The 17,465-nt window shown below is 51.6% G+C and overlaps 2 protein-coding genes across 3 annotated transcripts; both read left to right on the forward strand.

Annotated features, from left to right (window-relative positions):
* Window positions 1–246: 246 nt before the first annotated feature.
* LOC130253187 (putative P2Y purinoceptor 10) lies at window positions 247–6,290 on the forward strand. Of its 2 annotated transcripts, none has more exons than XM_056491528.1 (2): window positions 247–725; window positions 4,198–6,290. In XM_056491528.1, exon 2 carries the CDS (start codon window positions 4,248–4,250, stop codon window positions 5,358–5,360), a length of 1,113 nt encoding a protein of 370 aa, XP_056347503.1. In that variant the 5' UTR covers window positions 247–725; window positions 4,198–4,247; the 3' UTR covers window positions 5,361–6,290. The 2 variants fall into 2 exon arrangements, with proteins under 2 accessions (XP_056347503.1, XP_056347504.1); XM_056491529.1 differs by lacking the exon at window positions 247–725 and adding an exon at window positions 2,153–2,236.
* Window positions 6,291–10,575: 4,285 nt separating this feature from the next.
* Window positions 10,576–16,862, forward strand: GPR174 (G protein-coupled receptor 174). Its single transcript, XM_056491530.1, has 2 exons — window positions 10,576–11,139; window positions 14,501–16,862. The coding sequence occupies exon 2, from the start codon at window positions 14,851–14,853 to the stop codon at window positions 15,814–15,816; it is 966 nt and encodes a 321-aa protein (XP_056347505.1). The 5' UTR covers window positions 10,576–11,139; window positions 14,501–14,850; the 3' UTR covers window positions 15,817–16,862.
* The last annotated feature ends 603 nt before the right edge of the window (window positions 16,863–17,465 follow it).

The following is a 17,465-nucleotide window of genomic DNA, read 5'->3' on the forward strand; positions in this document are numbered from 1 at the left end:
CACCACTTTTTCAGCCATGCAGGAAGGAGGTCATGCTCAGCAGGCAGAAAATAAGCTAAAAACTCTATATGTGCATATATATAGGAAGGGAACTAAAGGAATTAAAGAAGATTTGGAATAATGCACATTATGAGTTTTTTGAACAAGAATATTTTGGGAAAATCTCCACCTTAAACCATCACGTCATTTCAGGAATAAAGTCCAAACCCTCCAGCTTTAGCCTTGATAGTCTGAGGCTAACCAAGCTTCCAAGAAAATGAGGGAAAATTACTCCCTTCCAGTAACTTACACTGGCAGAGTGCTCGGTTTTCCTCCTTATTGGGAGGTTGCTTCTGTATTTTACAGCTCTGCCCAGGCAAAGTGACCGTGGAGAGGAGCAGGAGCAGCCGGAGGGAAGGGCAGCATCCCATCCCCAAACCTCCGTGCCCAGCGGGGACAGAAACCCGTGGTGTCCATCCCAGGGCACCAAAGGACGTCATCGCCTTCCCAGAGGCTTTAAACGTCATTAGCTGCTCACGTTTGGTGTGGAGAAGAGAAACAAAATACAGGATTTCCTGTTCTGCAGCCACCGGACCGGGCTGCAGATGCCGGCGGGATTCCAGCGCTCTAAAACATGTGGAAGGCAAAGCAGGGATCGCTGAGAAAATCAGTGGGGAATAAAAGCAGGACGCTGGCAGCTCCTTAGCACGGCTATGACCCCCCCGGAGCATGGGAGGCACAGGAAGGTGAGTGGCATTGCTGCTTTTCTTCTTCAGGAGGCTCAAACTGGCGCAGTTTTAGCAACTTTATCGTTTTCTTTGTGGTTCTTCAGGAGATGGAATCGGGTGAGCTGGTGCAACATCCTCAGCCGCTTCTGCTGTGGTCACAAATTTGTCTCCGAGGGTGGGTGCGGGGTGTCGGTGCCTGGGGGAGGACGTGGGGAGAGGCTGTTGGAGCCAAAAATCTCGATTTTGTCCTCACTGACAGAGGATGCCACGAGCGACCAGCGTTATTTACGCATTTCCTATTAGTGCCTAGATCAAACAAACAGAATCATTGCTTACAACTCCAGTGCCAGAAAACTCCACTACTTAAACCAAGCTCTCATTTCCAGCTGTAAGTGGATTTATTATTTTTAATTTTTTTTTTTTTTTCCCCAAGCCTGCTGTTCCCTGCAGCATCCCAGCGCTGAGGGAGGCAGCTCTGCCCCATCCCCGGCTCGGAGGGTTCTCCCCAGCCATGTCTGGAACTCAGCTTTAGCCTGGGTTGTCCAAGCAGCCCATGGAAAAGATGAGGGCGAGTTTGCCAATGGATGGGGAGCAGTAAATGCAGGAACACCCCGGTGGTGTGGCTGGGTGGGGCACGGGCTGATTCACAGGAGCCGGGCGGTTTCCAGCGCTGACAGCCGCATTCGCCTCCAGGAACACTCCAAAAATCAGCCCCGGGTGCTCCAAGAGCTGCCTTGGCCTCCTAATTAATTGCAGAGTTATTTGATGTTTAAAGAATGGCGGGGCTGCATCCACAGCGGTGCTCTGATTCCTCGGGCACTGATATTGGGCTCCCTTCTGGAATTTCAGCTGGTTAAAACTCAGCTTTGCCAAAAAAACACTGCCTGCTCCTTCCTATGTTTAAATCCACTTGTGGATGAAATGGGAAAATAATCAAAGAATGGCAGGAATATTTTATAGAAGATTTATAAAGGCACTGGACAAAACTCCAGGAGCATCTGTCCTGACACCAGCAGCAAAGCAGGGGAAGCTGGAGGTAAATGGGGCAAAAGGAAAACTGGAAAACAATAAAAAGCTCACAACTTCCCAGGAATTGTTGTAGTGAACAAGCCTGGCCTGACCCAGCCCAGGGTGGGGATCTGCTGCTTTCCTGGCAGTGCCCTCACCCAGAGCAGTGTCAGGTCAGGAGTGGCACCCGGCCCTCCCCAGAACAGGCACTGCTGTGCTCCCAGGGAAAGCCAAAACCATGGAAAAACCAGCAGGGAGGCTCCTGGAAGAGGTGGAGGGTTTGGGCTGAGCTGTGTGGGACACCAGGAGCTCTGTGACCCTTTTTGTGATCCCACACCAGGTGCCACCTCTGTCACTGGACAGCTGTGACAGGAAGGGGGAACAGCTGCATTCCCCACACTCCCTGGCAGTTTTCCCTCTCTGTTTTTTGCAGGGATGTGAAGACAAGTCCTGCCACCCCTTTCCCTGGGTTAAACAGACTCAGTGCAAAGGGCACAAGTCCCTTGTGGATTTTCAGGCAGGTGAGGAGCACAGGGATCCTGCAGGGACCAAGGAGCTGTTTCCCAGTATTCCCTCAGTACAGATGTTCCCTCTCCCCTGCCTTTCCCAACTCAGTGCAGCAATCCCAAACCTCTGGCACAGTCGGCAACCCCAGTTCCACTGGAAAAACAAGGAAAGGCAAGAAGGCAGATTGGGAAAGGCCAGCTTGGAAAACAGGGTGTGACACTGACCCTGCTCACATCAGAGCTGAGGGTGGGGGGCAGCCAGATAAGAGGCCAGGCCTGTATTTTAGATCCTTATCTGCACATAAAAATATAAAATATCTAAAATGATGATTTCCTCCTGAACTTGAAAATGTGGTAATGCCACCAAAGAGCTGCCCAGGCGAGGAGGAGCAGGATGGGGGAGACTTCATCCTGTACCTTGAAGCACTGGGATGGATTCACTCCTGGAAATTGATCCCTGTGACAAACACCAGGCTCTGGGAAACAGCACTTTTGCTGCTTCTTAATTAATTAATGACTGGTGATGAGGGGCTGGGTGACAGTGACAGGAGGTGCTGAGGGCCCTGCCAGCCCCAGCTCTGTGCAGGGAAGGGCAGGGCAGGCTGGCCCCCCTCTCCATTTCCAAGGGGAAAATCCCATTGTTTGTCACAGACCATGCTGCAGCCCCTGGGTTTGTATCCTGCTGCTGCCAAATCCCGTCTTCCCAAAAGAACAGATTCTTTCCCATGGGATCTGCTTATGAATGGCAAAATCCACCATCTCTCCAGAGAGCAGCAGGAGCACCTGAACTCCCCATGACCCTCTAATAAATCCCCTCTGCACTGGGTGAGCTGGGACGGGTAAATGGAGGAGAAGAATTTCTGCTTTAACTAAAGGGGAGTTGCATTTATCTCCTTGCATGTCCTGAGCAGTTGCTGAAGGATAATTCCTGCTGCTGAGGGATAATTCCTGCTGCTCCAGCACGATGCCTGCACAATGTGCCGGGAGTGCCGGAATTGAGTTAGCAGGACCAGCAGAGCAACTGGCGTGTGTTTGGCCAGTTATTACCTTATAAATCCAGCCCTAACTCTGGAGCCAGAGCTGATGGATCTGTCTGCAGCTCTCCCTTGGCCTCTGATGCCTGGGGATGTTAATTATTGCCTTTGCTGACAATTCACATCAGATCCCTGCATGGATCTGCAAAGACAGTGCCTAAATCCATTGCAAATCCCTATTTATTTACAGCCCTGCTGAAAGTGCTTGTAGATGTAAAGCACCAATTTGTCAGAGTGTGATGGAAAACTTGATGAAATAAAAGTGGTCCTGGAAAACCCAGGGAGCTGTAAGAGCTGTCTGGCAATCAAAAGAGGGATGTTACAGAGCTCAGGGTATTCACTGTAACTGGGGCATCTCACGAGATCCTGCAGAGCATCTCTGCAAGGAGAGGGTGGAGATGCCTGGAATTGCTGGAGTGGGGTCACCCTTCCCACCACACACATTGACTTACACACAACTGGCTCATCTGCCCTAAAGTGTGGCATCTGGTTGTTGTTTGGGGTGATAGCAAGTAAAGAAAGCAGGAAGGGCCTTTGCAGGGGTTTCACAGAGATGTTTATTTCGGCCATGTGTGTGCACTGTCCAGGGTTCAGGGAACAAAGGGAAAGGACTTTGTGAGGGTCCAGGTTAAGTACACGGGATGAGCAGGGTGGGAGAGCATCAGGGACCAATTGCCAGGGGACAAGGGTGGATTAGGGCAAAGGGCCAACAGGGAAACAGGGTGGGAGTGACCAGAGACTGAGGGACAGGGAGAGGGGCTGACCCAGGGAACAGAACAGGAGTTGCTTTGGCCAGATAAAACAGGATCTGTTATCAAGAGAAGGCAGTGAGAGAGGCCTCTCATTTTCCCTAATTGGGAATGCTTTTCTGGGTCTCCACACTAAAGCACATGTACTCCAAGGAGAGATTTTGCCTCTACAGCATCTTTTTACCCATTCCAGAACCCCCTCCCCTGCCGTGACCGCCCCATGAGTGAGGAGCCCCTGCCAGGATGGAGAGCAACGTGTCCTCTGGGAACTGTTCTGACCCCCAGATGTCCTTCCAGTCCACCCTCTACGCCACCACCTACACCCTCATCTTCATCCCGGGGCTCCTGGCCAACAGCGCTGCCCTGTGGGTGCTGTGCAGGTTCCTCAGCAGGAAGAGCAAAGCCGTCATCTTCATGATCAACCTGGCCGTGGCCGACCTGGCCCACGTCCTCTCGCTGCCCCTGAGGACCTACTACTACATCAACCACAGCTGGCCCTTTGGGAGCTTCCTGTGCCAGGTGTGCTTCTACCTGAAGTACCTCAACATGTACGCCAGCATCTGCTTCCTCAGCTGCATCAGCATCCAGCGGTACCTGTTCCTGCTGCACCCGTTCCGCGCCAAGGGCTGGAAGCGCCGCTACGACGTGGCCATCAGCGCCCTGGTGTGGCTCCTGGTGGGGGCGGCCTGCCTGCCCCTCATCATCGTCAGGAGCCCAGCCCTGTCCAGCTCCATCAACAGCTGCTTCTCGGACCTGGGCGTGAAGCAGCTCAGCCCCGGCGCCGCCATCGCGCTGGTGACGGTGGCCGAGCTCTTCGGCTTCGTCATCCCATTCGGCACCATCGCCTGGTGCACGTGGCGGATGTGGCACTCGCTGCGGGAGGGCCCCACGGCGCTGCAGGACGCGGGCGAGAAGCGCAAGGCCCTCAGGATGGTCCTCATGTGCGCCGCCGTCTTCTTCGTCTGCTTCACGCCCTACCACATCAACTTCCCCTTCTTCATGATGGTGATCGAGAACGTCGTCCGGGACTGCGGCCTGCACCGCGGCACGCTGCGCTTCCACCCCGTGTCGCTGTGCCTGGCCAGCCTCAACTGCTGCCTGGACCCCGTGCTCTACTACTTCATGACCTCCGAGTTCCAGGCCCAGCTGCTGGGCCACGGCTGCGTGGCGCTGAGGGCGCGGCTGGGGCCCCGCCGGGCCAGCGCCTCGGCCGGCGGCGCCCACGACATCCGCCTCAGGAGGAGGAACCTCCCCCGCCTCAGGTTCTGCTCCCTTCCCAAGCTCTTCGGCCAAATCAACAGCATGGAGATCCCCGCCGTGCCGCCCGACGAGCTGCTGCTGGAGTCCATCTCCTGAGCCTGGCCCTGCCCGCACAGGGGTTCTCGGAGCTGCACTCTGCTCTGCAAATCCCTCTGGAGTCAGCCTCGTGTGCTGCAGATCCCAGGACTCATCCATAAGGACCTTGTGGTGCCCAAAGGTTTGCTGGTTGTGTTGTTGTTGCTGCTGGGGGCTGTTGTCTTCCATCCCCTCATAAGTCATTGTTGATGCCAAAGTTTCCCCTGTGCTGAACTGCAGTGGGTTTGGGTGCCTCATTTCAGGTGTTTCAGTGTTTCTGAGATTTGGCATTTTTGGGAATCCTTCTGAACTCTGAAAGTTGGCACAGCTCTGTGGATTTCAGCCCTGAGGCTCACATGGGGCTCTGCATCAGGACCATTCATTAACTCCACATAAACTGAACCATTTTCCACTACAAAAATCCATCACCTGCATCCAATCCAGCCTAATCTGCAAGACTATAACCAAGAAAACAGTATTTTATCACATCAGTGTTATAAGGGAGGGTTCAAACAAACTGGGCTCAGCTCATGTTGCTGGAAAAGGCACCCAGAGCTGAGCCAAAGGATCCACCTGGCTCCTGGGAGCTGCAGCTTCTCGGCTGATCATGGAGAATCAATATTTGAATGATAAATTGTGATAGCCATGCCACAAACAAAGAGGGAGATGTGCCACCTCCCAGGGCACATTAACTCACAGAGCTCTGGTGGGAGCTGCAAGAAGAGGGACTTGTTGTTGGTGTTTCTTGTGTTGTTATTTGGAGTCTTGTGTTATTTGTCGTGTTGCTGACACGTGTGGTTGCACATGAAGATGTTATCCAAACCTTCAGTTTTGCTTTGAACATCAAAAGCCATCCCAACCCCCACTGGGTACTGAGAAAATTTACAGAACTGACTCCAGTACACCCTGAAAGCTTCAAACTCTGAGGAAATAAAATGATCCCAATGTGTATTTGAGCTTCAGGAGTATTATTTTAAGTGCTTGGAAATATTCTCATTATGCCCCACATCTGCTCTCAGAGCAGTGACACAATCTGAGGGGAACTCCACAGTGTGGGGCTCAGAGAAGCCTCAAAGAGTGGCCAGTGCAGGGGTTCTGAGGTCTCCTCCTTCCCAAAAACCCTCAGGGAATTTTTTAAGTAAACGTAGGCAGAGAGGGGTTGATAGAAAACAGCTTTTCTCATGATTGGATGCACATTTCCACCCCGTGCAGCATTTCTGGGAAACACAGAATGGGTGCTGAGGCTGGATGGGGGAGACCAGATGGGAGATCCAGACAAACTGGAGGAATTTGATTTGGTACTTAAAGTGTGCCAGACCCAGGCAGAAAACCCCAGGAGCAGGCAGAAAACCCCAGGAGCAGGCAGAAAAGCTGCTGCCCTGGGGCTCATTCTGACCCAAATCTCCTCCTCCTCTCACAAAAAATATAAATAACAAAAGGCCATGTTTTCCTTGTTTGCTTGGGGGCTAAAAAAAAAAGAGAGCTTTCAGGGCTGGAAAAATGCTGTTTCAGATGGCCCAAACCCAGCAGAGTGTGGAGGCAAAACAGGAAACCCAAAAAACCTCATTGATGCTGGGACTGGCTCTGGGCAGCTCCCTCAGACAAGACAGGATCTTCACCAGGACTGTGCCTTTTCCTGGGTGTTTTGGGAATGACACAACCCCAAGGTGCTGGGCTGGACATCCAGGAGGCCCTAAATGATCACAGACAAGTCATAAACCCTCCCTGAGCAACAGCAAATCTTGGCAAATCCATCAAAGCTCCAACTTTACAGGCAGCACCAGCTCCAGGTTTCCCAGGAGCTCCAGTTCCCACTGGGACTTTGCCAGTTTGTTTTCAGATTGCTTTTCTGACATTTCTGCAACACAGCTTGCCCCTTCCAAACAGGGAACAGGAAAGACCAAACCCAAAACTTTCACTGATGTCACGTGGAGACTCAAAAAAAACTCCCTTGCTGGGTTGGACACCCTGGATAGCAAAGATCTTGCTGGGTTTTCTGTAAATCAGTCCCTGAAGAAACATCCTTTGCCAGTACAAACTGGTGCTTCCTGCTCTTCCAATGCCTGCCAGGCTCCTGTTTTATCAGTTGTAGGATCATCATGGAATGGTTTGTGTTGGGAGTGACCTTAAAGCTCATCCCACCCCTGCATGGGCAGGGACACCTTCCACTGTCCCTGACTGTTCCAAGCCTGGCCTTGGACACTTCCAGGGATCCAGGGGCAGCCACAGCTTCTCTGGACAACCAGGGCCTCCCCACCCTCACAGGGAATAATTTTTTCCCAAGATCCCTTCTAAACCTACACTTACACATCCCTAAAATTATGCACTACTTGGGAGTATCCAAGCTGTCCCTTGCACACTTTTTAGGGCCCCACAGGGAGGGAGGGGAGCTGCTTTTCTCCTTGCTAAAAATACCTTTATCCTCCCTCCATGACCACATGCTCCCAGTCCAGCCCCAAAGTGACTTTGCCTCTGGAAAACCACTCAGCCTCTGTGGAGCCCTCACAATGGAGCCTCTCCTGATTTTTGGCACCACTGCTGGCAAGGAGCAGCTTCTCCACCCACCCACCTCGTGCTGGAGAGGGAAGTGCTGTCCCTGGCAAAGGAACAAACACCAACAGCTCCAATCCTGAGCACAGCTCCAACACACTGCCAGGGAATTTTGCTGCTTCAAACCCAGCTGAGCCAGGGAGTGGCTCTCCAAGCCAAGGAGCCTTTTTCCAGACAGCCATGATTTCATCAGACCCCAATCCAATTTTTTGATTCATGTGCTCAGCCAGCAACACCCTGCAAAGCCCAAGTTTGGGGTGTGGTGGGGACAGCACCGTGTGACAGCCCCAGGTGTGTCCATCACCCCTCCCATGCTCCAGGGTCCTGTTCAGGGCACAGGGGAGAGGATTTGGGAATTCTGCAGGGATGCCAGGGCAGTGTTCAGCACTGGGAGGGTGCTCAGCATTCCAAGGATCAGCCAAAGCCTCATCCCTGCACAGCCAGCACATCCTTCCAGCAGACACTGCCAGGCCATGGCCCAGCCCTGCTCCTTTTGCAGGGATTTTTTGGTTTTTAAAGAGAATTCCCTGCTGCAGTCACACAGGGCAGGAAAATCCAGTTTTTAACCCCCAGCCTGGTGTAAGGAGCATGGCTGCATCCCTGGCTCCACGTGAGCTGATGCTGGGAGCTGCATGCAGACATGCTCCTTTCCCCTGGGACAGCCCCATGTGGAGAGCAGACAGACAACCTCTTCCCAGGAATGATTTCCACTAAAGACAGGCAGTGCAGATCAGAAAGACCTCAGCTGATTCACTCTGAGGAGCTCCTGCGAGGTCATGAAGCACAAGCTTAGATAAAGTGAGAACTTCCAATTCTAAAAAGATACAAATGGAAATAAAGAAAAAAATATAACCAATACAAGAGAAAAATACAATTTTAAAATTTTACTTTATGCTGTAAAATAATTGCTTTGTGATTTGATGCCCAGCTCCAAGACACCCTGATTTTTGATGGCTTCAACTACTGCAGGATTGGAATGCCCAGGCAGGGTTTTCCCTGGGGACAGCAGAACTCAGAGACTGGCACTTTTCTGCCCCTCAATTCCCACCCCACACCCCAGGAAAGCTCCTGGAGTGATGGGAAATGGGATGGATGCCAGTGGCAATGCACACAGAGCATGGCACCAACAAAACAGGATTTGGGGGGGCTCTGCAAGGTGCTTTTGAAACAAAACCTCCCTCTGTACCCTACATCCACTCCCTGCCCCCATAACCAGGCTGACTGCTGTGGAAAGGGCAGTGGAACAGAGAATCCATCACCTGCTGCAGTGGGAAAGGCAAAGGAGCCCATCCCCAAGGCAAGTTTCACATCCCAGATCCTGCTGAAGTTAGGGAAACACCCCAGGGCTGAGGTGAGCAGAGACAGCACCCTCTGCTGAGGGCTCAGGGAGAGCACAAACTCCAATCCCCACTGCTGCCAGCCCAAAAACATCAGTCCAAAACCCAGGGACAGCTCTGCAGAGAAGATCCCACAGTGCTGAAAGCTCTGGCTCCCTCATTAATTAAAGCATCAAGCCATCAGCAGCTTCAAAATAAAGCTGGAAGCTTTAACCAGCTGCTGGAACGGGCACACAGCTGCATTTTTGGGAGATGTGGTCCACAGAGCCTTAGAGAGGGGCTGGGCACCACAGAGTGACAAACCCTGTGCCCTGCAAGGCTGTAAGAGCAATTAATCTCCTGTAAAACACCATAATAAGAGTGTGGAGAGCTACAAACCCCTAAGCTGGAGTTGTGATATGAGTAAATCGATGCTTTAAAGGAGCAGGTGTAAAATAATATTTGTATGTATGCTGTTCTCCTGGCAGGATGTGTAAAAAAAATGAATAAATGCAAATTACAAAGCTGCAAATCTCTGCAGAGCTTCTCTGGAAATGGTTAGCAAAGTCACTTTTTTTCAAATTAACCAACTGAATCGTTGCTCCCTTAACAAGAATTCTTGTGGATGTTCCCGGAGCTGGAGGCCTCCGCTGGAGAAGCAGGAAAATGTTGCTTTTCAAACTCAAAGTGCAGCCAGCTCTGCCCTCTGCCGATGGCCGGGGGCCACCATGGGCCCGGAGTGTGGCCGTAGGTGACACCACTTGGTGGCACGTCTGGAAAAAAGCAGCCCTTGGCTCTCACCCTGGTTTGCTCCATCAGAACTGCGGGAATCCCCCGAAGGAGATAAAAATGACAGCGGAGAACTCGCTGCTTTCGGGGAGCCCAAATCTGCCCACGGGGGGATCCCAAAGCGCCCCAAATCACTGGGAGCAGGGACTGCAGCACAGGGACGGAAAAACCCGGGTGAGAGTGAAGGAAAAGAATTGATGAAACTTCTCGTTCCCTCCGCACCTGTCACAGAGGGGCTGTGCCAGAGGGTCCCCAGGAGCTGAGGGGGCCCAACCCCACCCCGGCAGCGGGAACAGCTCCTGGGGTGACAGAAACAGAACACCCCGAAACAGCGACAGCGACCAGAACACGCCGAGAACGCGACAAGAGACCAGAACACCCTGAAACTGTGACAGAGACCAGAACACCCCGAGAACGTGACAGAGAACAGAGCACCCCGAAACAGCGACAGCGACGACACCCCGAGACACAGAGAACAGAACACCCCGAAACAGTGACAGAGACGACACCCCGAGAACGCCACAGAGACCAGAACACCCGAGACAGCGACAGCGACCAGAACACCCCGAGAACGTGACAAGAGACCAGAACACCCCGAAATTGTGACAGGGACCAGAACACCCCGAGAACGTGATAGAGAACAGAACACCCCGAAACAGTGACGGAGACCAGAACACTCCGAGACAGCGACAGGAACCAGGACACCCCGACAGAGACCAGAACACCCCGAGATCGCGACAGAGACCAGAACACCCCGAAACTGTGACAGAGACCAGAACACCCCGAGACAGCGACAGGGACCAGAACACCCGAAACTGTGACAGAGACCAGAACACCCCGAGACAGCGACAACTCCCAAAACACCCCAAGAACGCGACAGCCCCCAAAACACCCCAAGAACGCGACAGTTCCCAAAACTCCCTGAGAGCACCAGCCCCTCGCAAACATCCTGAACAGCACAGAAGGGGAAGGGAAGGGAAGGGAAGCGCGATCCCGGCAGGGACACCCCGCGCCCCGCCGTGCCCGTCCCGCTCCCCGGGGCGCGGCCGCTCCCCGGCACTTGCGCTTTTGCTTCGCTCAGCGAGGGAGGGACCAGCCTTGGGGACCTGTGCAGACACACCGGGACAGCCTCCGGGACAGCCAAGGTAGGGCTGGGATTCCTCTGCCCTGGTTATCTTCGGGTCGGGCTGGGTGGGCTCGATCGGGTTCTTTTGGGGTTTTGTGCGGTGGGTTTGGTGCGGAGTGGTGAAAGGGGATGGGACAGCTCAGGGACAGCCAGGGGGGTCCTGCCTTCACCACGGACCTGGAAACTCCCAGAGGAAATAGGGAGAAGGGAGGAGATCCAGAGTGAGCCCAGCTATAGGTAAGGAGGTAATAGTTCATTTATTGAAGAGCTCCTGGGATGCTCTGAGCATCCGAGTGAGAGGAGGGAGATGGCTGAAGATAAAACACCCAGTCTTGAAGTTTCAAACCGTGTTTTCTGCTATCATTGAGTGAGCAGCTGGATTTAAGGATTAACCCCAACTCCAGCGATTCTGAGCCTCTGCAAACCCAGCCCTACCTGAGATGGGATTTGTCTTCAAGGGGCCTTTGAGGCCACACAGCCCCACCCCCTCAAACAGGGATAACTGACCCAATTCCCACTGCTCCATGTTTTCCTTATCATTAATTGTCCCAAGTGTTCCTCTGTGGCACCACACTGATTTTCCATGGTTTTCCAATTTCCATTTGACTGCAAGAACCAGGGAGGAAGAGGACAGGGCTGTCACAACACAGGGACATGGCTGTGCATCCCTGGGGGCTGTGGGCTGATGGTTTGGGGGGATAACTCACAACTTTGGTGCCAGAAACATCTCCCAGGGACATCAGGATGTGCCAGCAAGGGAGAAGGAGGGTGGGGGATTAGGATGGCACACAGCACTGCTGCTCTGGGTTATTTTCCCTTCTTAACCAGGATAAATATTAACAAAGGAGGACAAGAGCTTTTGCAAAGGATTAAAAGGCAAAATCAGAGTATTTCACTGGCATTAAACCAGAGCATTTATTTTTTTTCCCTTCATATTCTTGAAATTTAGTTAGCACAGCAAGGGGCAACACTACTGTGATGGAGAAAGAGATAAATCCCAAATATCTACCAGGAAACTACTTCAAGGCAGAGAAGCCTCTTCTGTCATCTGTTAAAAGAACAAAAAGCCAACCCCACATAACACTCAATTTCTGGCTTTAACAGTTGTATTTTCAGCTGATTCCTTGTAAATCTCCTTCCTGCCAAGGCAGGACAGCAGCGTTTCAGGTGAGCCAAAGTGGGCACTGGGAGAAGCCCAGGCCAGCCCTGGGCCAGCTCTCCCCTCCCCACAGGGCCCTTTGGAGGGACAGAGCCACCCTCACCCCTCCTTCACTCGCACAGGAAACTGAATTTCCATTTGATGTTTCCCCTGTGCATGTTCTGCTTTTATTTTAGCTTGTGGAGGAGAAGAAAGAAAAACACAAGAGAGGTGGCAGGCACAGCCCAGGAGGGTGAGTGAGCAGGGATCACCAGGATGCTGCTGCTGTGCTCCTCTCACCCCTGGCATGGGATTTATGTGTTCCTAAAATCCATCCCCACACTGAACTGGGACTGAGCCCCCCAGCTCAGCAGCACATGGAAAATGCTTTACCCACCATGTGCCCAGCTCTAACAAGCTGATTTTAGGCGGCCTGCAACTCTTACCTGCTGCTCTGACTCATTAGGCACAAATCCTCATCCAGTGCCCCAACGTGGCTGATTTGGGAGGTACCCATGGAAAAATCAGGGGGAAAAGCAGCTCAGGGGGAGAGGGAGGAGAGTCTCTCACCCATCCCCTTGCAGTGAGGGGGAAGCAAGCACAGAGCATGCAAACCCAAATTTCCTCTTTCTGGAGATGTTTTTAGCATCCTGCTGGTTTTTTTTGCACAGCACATGGGGCTGAACTCTGTGATGTTGCTGCTTGGGATTTCCAAAGCGCCGTTTCTCACATTGCTGAGTTTTTACAGCCCCTCCCCAGCTCTGGGGGTGTCTCTGGCTGAGCCCCCTCTCTGCTCCCCACCTTCAGCTGGACCTTGGGGACCCCTGTGCCACAGGGAGAGGCAGAAAGTGCTGCAGGTGCCCCAGGGCCAGGCTGGGGGAGCAGGGAATGGAGCTCCAGGAAAGTCTCTGTGTGATGGGGATGGGGGAGGGCAGGAGCTGGGGGCAGCAGGAAAAACAAGATGTGCACGTGGGGAAGGGCTGGGGGTGCATTTTGTCAAGTTTGCCAAGTGAGTTTAAATTGATAAGAAAAATTGTTAAAATAAAAATATTATTAATTGTCACTTCTGAATAACAGGATAATTTCACAAGCCGTTTTACTCCACTGCTTGGGTTAGATGCTCTCTTTTTATAAGAAAGGAAGACAGCTCAGTCTCCTTAGTGAGAGAAAATACTAAAATAGACATGTTTCCTTTTGTGGCAGATTTTCTGTTTCCACCCAAAATTACCTCAACTTTCGGTTCCATCACACCAGCAAGTGTTGAACATCATTAATAAGTGTTCACATTTTGTACCTAAGCACTGGAAAAAACAAAAAACAGCAGGGACTGCAGCACATGTCATTGTACCTTTAAAATTTAAATTTTAAAAAATTAAATTAAAAAATTGAAACATCTTAAATTAAGTAAATATGCCTTTGGCACCTGGGTTGGTACCTACAAACTTCTCCCACTTAGACCTGCAGGATAATTCTTCATGTAGAAGGCAAAGGCAAACCTGAGAGGGTTTGGGCAGAAATCCGAATTTCCTCTAGATTTATCAGATCTGGCTGAGGTTTTTGTGTCTGACACATTCAGATAACATCACCTGTTTGGCCTGAAATTTTAAATAAAATCCACTTCCAGCCTCTTTATACCAGTTCTGGTATTACCAGCAACCCCAGATGTGCATGGTGGGTAAGGACAGGCTTAGAAAAAGCAGCTGTGAGAGAGTCAAGCTGGACCAAATGCAGGTAGTTCTGCAAAGGATGGTTTTTGTCCTATTTTTAAAAGTGAAATTACAAAGTTGACCCTGGTTTGGTGAAAGTCACTGACCTGGGGCCTCCAGTAGCTGCACTGGGGGAAGGTTTGTGCTCACCTGGGTTACACAAGGAGTGAATTTCCTCTGTCCCCTGCAGCTGGGCAGGGTGGGGATGTTCTGAGGACTCTCCTGAGAAGCCAGGGCAGTGTTCCGCTCAGGAGATTTTGGGAGGTGAAATATCCCCAGGGAGGGAGGCAGGTCCAGAGCATCTCAGCACCGACCACGTGCTGGGACAGAAGGAGCAACACCCCCAGGTTTGCAGCAGGAAATGAAAACCTAATTTCTATTTATTCCTTGATGGTTCTGCACCTCCACTGGCCAGGGCATGGTGCTTGCTGGGCAGCAGAAGAGCTGATCACCACCAAAGGCACACAGGTTTCTGCTGGAGAGATGCTCCAGCTCTGTTCCTCCCCTTTCTCCAACTGCACCTTTCTGTCTTCCAGCTGTGAGGCCACACCAGTTGCTGAACCCCTGTGTTGAGAGAAGAGGCTGAAATGCCACCCAAAAGGTGACAGGGACCCTGCTCCAGTGAGGAATTGTCCCCTTGGGCTCACAGTGATGCTTTTCCAGGTGTGCCCACCCTGCAGGTGACCCCAGGAGCTCAGAGCATGAGCAGGGCAGGAGGGCAGGACTGGAATTAACTCCTCCCATGCCAGAACCCCCCAGGATGAGCTGGTGAGCAGAGCCTCCCCACGGATCCCAGGGCTGGATGGTTCCCTTTGGATGCTGAGCCACCCTGGCTGCAGGACAGGCGGGATGGGCGAGTTATGATGCAGAAAAGTGGAGAACAGCCATGAACAACAGCTCCTACTGCAGTGACACAAACCTCAAACCCTACTATGCTGTCACCTACACGGTGATCCTGATCCCTGGGCTCATTGGGAACACCCTGGCCCTGTGGGTGTTCTATGGCTACATGAGAGAGACCAAAAGGGCCGTGATATTCATGATCAATTTAGCCATTGCTGACTTGTCACAGGTGCTGTCCTTGCCCCTGAGGATTTTTTACTACCTGACAGGCACCTGGGAGTTCGGAGGGGGTCTGTGCATGCTCTGCTTCTACCTGAAGTATGTCAACATGTACGCCAGCATCTACTTCTTGGTGTGCATCAGCGTGAGGAGGTACCTGTTCCTCATGCACCCCTTCAAGTTCAGTGACTGCAGGCGTGTGTGTGATGTCTACATCAGCATCGTGGGCTGGGTCGTGGTCTGTGTGGGCTGCCTGCCTTTCCCACTGCTCAGGATGCAGCACCAGCAGGATACAAACTCCTGCTTTGCAGATCTTCCCATCAAAAAACTCGACCTGCCCACCTCCATCACGCTGATGACCTTAGGGGAGCTGGTGGGGTTCGTGACCCCCCTGCTCATCATCCTGTACTGCTCCTGGAAGACAATCCTGTCCCTCAGGGAGAGGCACTCTGCTTCCCGGGACCTGGGCGAGAAGAAGAAGGCGCTAAAGATGATCCTGACCTGCGCCCTGGTGTTCCTGATCTGCTTTGCACCTTACCACATCAGCTTCCCTCTGGATTTCTTTGTGAAAACGGGGCAGATCCGGGCGGGCTGCGTGCCCATCTCGCTGTTCCACGCCGTGGCTCTGTGCCTGGCCAGCCTCAACTCCTGCGTGGATCCCGTCATCTACTACTTCACCACGGACGAGTTCCGGCGGCGCCTGTCCCGGCAGGAGCTGCAGGACAGCGTCCAGCTGTCGGGCAGGAGGCACTCCAGGGACGTGCTCGGGGAGGACACCACGGAATGCTAGAGCTGCCCTTCCCAAACAGCTGCCAGCACTTCCAAAATTTGGCCTCAGCCATCATTTTTTCACCCTCGGGACAATGGGAAGAACAGCACAAATTCTGCTTTTGGTGAGGGTTGGAATAAACAAATCCCCTTTCCCCTCCAAAAAAAAAAAAACAACCCAAAACTGACCAAAAATGTGCAGATTTTCACTGGGTATAAATAGGAGCATTTCCATTCCTCACTGGGCAGCAGGAGGTCACAGAGCCACGGCAGGGGTGACACCCTGCCCCGCTGTCACCTGTGCCACCACCCAGCCATGTCCTGGCCAGTGAGAAATGAGAAACAGCAAAGATTCTGGGGCCTTGCTGTGCAGGAAGAGCTGGATCCTAAAAAGTACTGGATGCCACAATCTTCTCTGTTTCTGAAGCACAGGACAACTCAGCAGAGACTGATTCTTCAGAGCCTGCTCCAGCCATGCTGAGCGTGCAGTGAGGAGCAGAAGGTGGCCCCAAAGGATTTCTCATTTAAAGAATTAATGAAGCCTCATTTGGGAGCTCAGCAAATGCCACCACCCCAAACCACACACTCAGGGAAGCTTCCACACACACTATTTTTCTGCCATCAGTTCCCACTTCTGGATGCAAAGCCAAGGGTCAGAGCCATGCCTTGGGTTTTGAACCGTGGGGTTGTGTTTATTCAAGCCAGGTGTCCATCAAGCCTTTCAGATCCTCTCTTCACCAAAAATGGGACAAATTATTTCCTTTTCACTGATAACTGACCCCCAGCCACCACATCCACTCCCCAGGATTCAAACTCTCCAAAGTTTGCTGTAATGGGAACTCCCTGGAAGCAAAGTGTGCCACAAGAGATTTTTAAGAAAAGCTCAATGGTGGATGTTTTTTTAACAATATTTGCTTTAAATTCAAACCACAGAGACTTCAGGCTGGACTTTGGTATTTCATTTGCACCTTCTTGTAAAACGTTATTTTTCTGTGAACATTGGAAATGTTACATTTGGAAATGTAAAATACTGTGACAGTATCATTTTTTATTTATGCAAATGTTGTTTTATAATTTATATAAGGGACATACAAATTGCAGGAAAATGATGTGAAGCCCAGAGAGGGTCAGAACACAAGAAGTTTTTCTTTTCAAAAGCTTTTTCAAATAATAAAACTCCATCACCTCTTTCCTACAGGAATCTGAGCCAGTGCCTGATGGCTGAGCAAGCACTGATAATTCATGGAAACCACAAAGCACAATTCACAGTGATGAAAAAAATATTTATTTTTATATTTCCTCTTGTATATAATAAAGTAATAATTTCTAAAAGCGTTTTTAGATGTAATTCTTGGCTCTTTCTCCCCCCTGCATCACCAATACACACAAACACGTGGCAGCACCTGGATTTGGTGCCTCTTGAGCACCTGCAGAACATTTTAGATGCTTCTCTGAAATTATTTTATTCTTCTCCAGCCCATCCCTGTCCTTTCTGGCCACAGTGAGAGGGGACCTGAATCACTTTTAGCTCCTGAGGAGAAAGAGTTGTTACATAAAACGGTGTCAGAAGTTCAGAAATTGTTCAGTCACAGAAACCTCAAGCAGCTGAAGTTTTCCACCCAGAAAACCCCGTGGGTGCAGCAGCAGTGGGGCTCATTCAAATGAGGGTTA

The sequence above is a fragment of the Oenanthe melanoleuca genome, chromosome 4A (genome assembly GCF_029582105.1).
Source record: "Oenanthe melanoleuca isolate GR-GAL-2019-014 chromosome 4A, OMel1.0, whole genome shotgun sequence".
NCBI classification, from domain to species: domain Eukaryota; kingdom Metazoa; phylum Chordata; class Aves; order Passeriformes; family Muscicapidae; genus Oenanthe; species Oenanthe melanoleuca.